General features: G+C 48.4%; 1 protein-coding gene across 1 annotated transcript; it reads left to right on the forward strand.

The window, feature by feature from the left end:
• Window positions 1-1,133: 1,133 nt before the first annotated feature.
• MAA_11722 (uncharacterized protein) lies at window positions 1,134-2,279 on the forward strand (the record flags this gene model as incomplete). Its single annotated transcript, XM_011412637.1, has 3 exons — window positions 1,134-1,475; window positions 1,607-1,876; window positions 1,929-2,279. 3 exons carry the CDS (start codon window positions 1,134-1,136, stop codon window positions 2,277-2,279), a joined length of 963 nt encoding a protein of 320 aa, XP_011410939.1.
• Between the last annotated feature and the right edge of the window lie 1,334 nt (window positions 2,280-3,613).

Consider the following 3,613-nt stretch of genomic DNA (forward strand, 5'->3'; position numbering starts at 1 on the left):
GACAGTAATGGAATCCGGCCTGCGTTCAGTTACAGGACTGGGACTGCGTTCTGTCCAGCATGCTACCTGGAACCAGTCAAGAAACCAGTCAAGAAACCACCCAAGGAGACCGGCAGCATCGCATGCTCTGCTCTCCACGGTTATTCGCTCTGATTGGCCTCTTGGATGCAATGGATATTTCATGAGCGTTTCAATGCTAGAGGAAGCCATAGTATCAATATTCCTTTAAAAGACTGAGGGGTTTGGCAAATTCGGATATCAGGAACCCCATGCCCTTGAATTGAGCACTACTTATACGGAGAGGACGGCGGTTACAGGTCGGGACGTTCATGCAATGCCGCATGGATGCACAATGGAGTGCCTGCAACAACAGGGGTCACGGGTTCGGTCGATGGGGGATGAAATGATGGTTAATTACCTCTATTACCTCCCTAGAGCGCCTGCAACCCACTGCGCGTCAGAGCCTAGTTGAGAAGCATGGGCAGTCCTCCAGAACGCACTTGCCGCGTTCACCAACCTCCGTGCCGAGGATCCCCGGCCTATCTTTTAACTAGAACCAACCCCTTATGCATGGTCGCGGTGCAACAAGCTATTGCCGTACGTAGTTGCAGTTTTACTGTAGTGGTTGCAATTCTGAACATTAGCGTTGGTACAGTCACATCTCACCACATTGAAGAATATGCGGCCGCCACGAAGGTCTTGGATCCGAAAAATGGCTGTGGATCTTGCAGGGTTCATACTGTAGCGACTTTCGAATCCGATTTGTGTGCGGGGTAAGCGTGGAGGCGGAACGAAATACCTTGTCACAAAAATCAGATCCCAAGAATGGATCCTTCCTTGCCTGCACAAGAAATGCTGAGTCTAGGTTCCTTCTTCGGTCGTATTGCAGGGCCGACTACCCTGCTGCCGGAGAGCCAATGGCGGATCCCCGACCGACGTGCTAAGCAACGGGAGCGAAAGAAAAGAAAATCCAAAGATCTCAAAGCTGTTCAGAAATGATGAATACTAGAGACAGCCCCTGTGGATATATTCAGTCCCGCTGCCAGTATTGTAGATGCATATCACTAGGTTGATCTTCTTTCGAAATCGAACAAACTTCGTCAATATACGAACGGTGATTTTCACTCCTCAAAATGTCTCCATCTCCTGATAATTTTCTCCTTTTTCCTATATTCTCTGCTGCTTTGGCTATCGCAGTTCTGGTTATAATCCCAAAATTGCGTCAGCAGTCTGAAGAAAGGTCCAACTCAGCACTTCCTGTTGAAAACTGTGAGCCACGGTCGTGTTTTGGAGATGATGATGAAGAACTTGAGCTGGAGTTTCTTCCATACGGCCTATGGATTATATACCCTCTACACGCATTATGCCTGGTGCTTCCTGCGCTGATATTCGGCGTCTTTTTGCTACACTTTGGAACCGAAAGATGGCTGTCATACATGCCAATTTGCGGCACATACTCGAACGGTTTGTCATCTGTAAGTGATTATCCGGTGTCGAGGCGGACTATTCCCTGAGCTTACCAAGACAGTTTCTGCTTGTGCTCCGTACCCTTCGTTGGCGGTATTGTAGAGAGGAATCGAAATTTGTAAAGGATATACTCACACAGCTGGCAACAACTGTCGCCGTTGTTACCCTGATGCTGGTACCAGGGACTGGATGCATGCTGTACCTTAGTCTCCAGCACACCGGGCTCCTCTCGGCTGCTTTATTGTCATTCCTGACCGTCTTTTTGGTTGGAGTTGGTTTCCAGCTCTACACACGAAGAGCTCAATATCTGCAGCCGGCAATCCAACTTCTTTTCTTTGCGTTGGTCTTTCTAATCCTCGACATTATCTTGCCACTAAAAGCTTTGAAGTCAGGTGATCAAAGAAACGTGGTAAGTACAACAAACACAGAGCAACAGACTGGCATCACTAACATCATGCCAGGCTGCATGGGTTCTGTCATTTATCCCGTCGTTCCTTGCAGTAGTCACGTGTGTCTATCGACTAGCCAAACCAGCTGAGAAAGAGAATGGTAAAAAGAATTCGTCTATCGACCACAAAGGTGACGCACCACACCACGCCGTTGTGACCAACGCGAATAACAAATCCTTCACAACACCAAGCAGTATGCAACCTACTGCGGCTGCAATTGAGATGGAAGATATGAGCATGGGCGGCAGGACTAATGTTCGACATCACGATTTACCGTTTGCATTTGTAGATACAACAAGAACTGTTTACCCATGTCGAGCGATTCGGAGCGCCGAGAAAACGGAACCTCGGGAGCTGGTATAGTCTAACTGGCCCGCGACGCCTGAGGCATTTAGTAAGTGAGTCAACAAGTTTGTTAAGAACCATATTGGGTCTCGTTAAATAGAAGAATGCGCCATTACCCACTAGTCGTGAAACAGGCATGAATAGATCTGGGTGTAGACTCACGGAATATCTCGCATGCAAAAAGTTCCGTATCCTGATACACCAGTGTTTGGGTGATTCTGTTCCGTCCTTTGGCCAGATTTCCCCTTCCGCGTCAAAGCTGTAAAGTAGATGCATGTAACGAAATATACCTTTAGATAACGCAAGGCCGTATTTGTAAAAATATAACAAAACAGGGTGGACAGGGTAGGCTAGACCGGATATAGTGGACAGAATTCATCAAGAGCTGGAGGCTTTTGAGATAAACAGGTTTGTCATCAGCGCTTACACACACACACCCTTTCCTGTGTTATTTAACAAGGTTGACCATGTTCTTCGCTGTCACATCTCGGCCGCCGCTCATCGTTTCCTGTTCAAAGGCCAGCTTCCTGGACTATAGAAGCAAACGCACAACATGCACCTCCAACAATACCGCCCAATGCTTTGTCTGAGGAATGCGATGATGAAATATTATACTAACCTGACCTTCGTCATCATACCTCTACCCTTCTGAAGGATTGATAAGCAAGTACGAACTTGAACCTTTTGTTGCTCTCTGCTTTACATGCTGTATTAGCATGATGGTATTGAAGTTGGGTGTGTGATTATCCGAGTGACTTCGATGCATGCCACCATAGTGATATCATGCCGCGATGGCCAACATGCAATAGTGCACAATCGCCCCCGTATTACACCCAAACTCTGTGTCTGGGGGTACACTGTACAACCGAGGAGGGAAGCAACTCAATGCATTCCACATCGCGTCATGGTACTCACCGTACGCTCCGCTTCTCCGTATTGCACGAGCTTGAGGACCGTTTCGTCAGCGATAACCAAGCGTAGGACTAGAAGATTGAATTGTAGAAAGAAGAACCCCTCGGGCGCCGGTTCACAACAATTGCCATAAACCAGGTACAGAAACGTAAGAAGCTCCAGCAGACCCTGCCTTGGGGGAAGTCCACTTCGTATAATCTGTCCTTTCTGGTCTACACAAAGTCGTTGACAAACCCGCATGCGGTGACATTGACTAACCCCAGGCATTCAGCGCTCTGCCGTTCATTGGCTATGGACCGCCAAGCGAAGGACTGGGGAGAGGGCTTCTACACTGGGCTGCGTCTCGTCTCGTCTCTCAGTGCTCCGCGCTCCTACGTGTGGAGACCAATCCTTCCGTACTCTTAGAAAGAGCCGGGGTGGCTCTGGCCTCACCAGGAAAA

Source organism: Metarhizium robertsii (genome assembly GCF_000187425.2).
Source record: "Metarhizium robertsii ARSEF 23 chromosome Unknown MAA_Scf_15, whole genome shotgun sequence".
NCBI lineage: Eukaryota > Fungi > Ascomycota > Sordariomycetes > Hypocreales > Clavicipitaceae > Metarhizium > Metarhizium robertsii.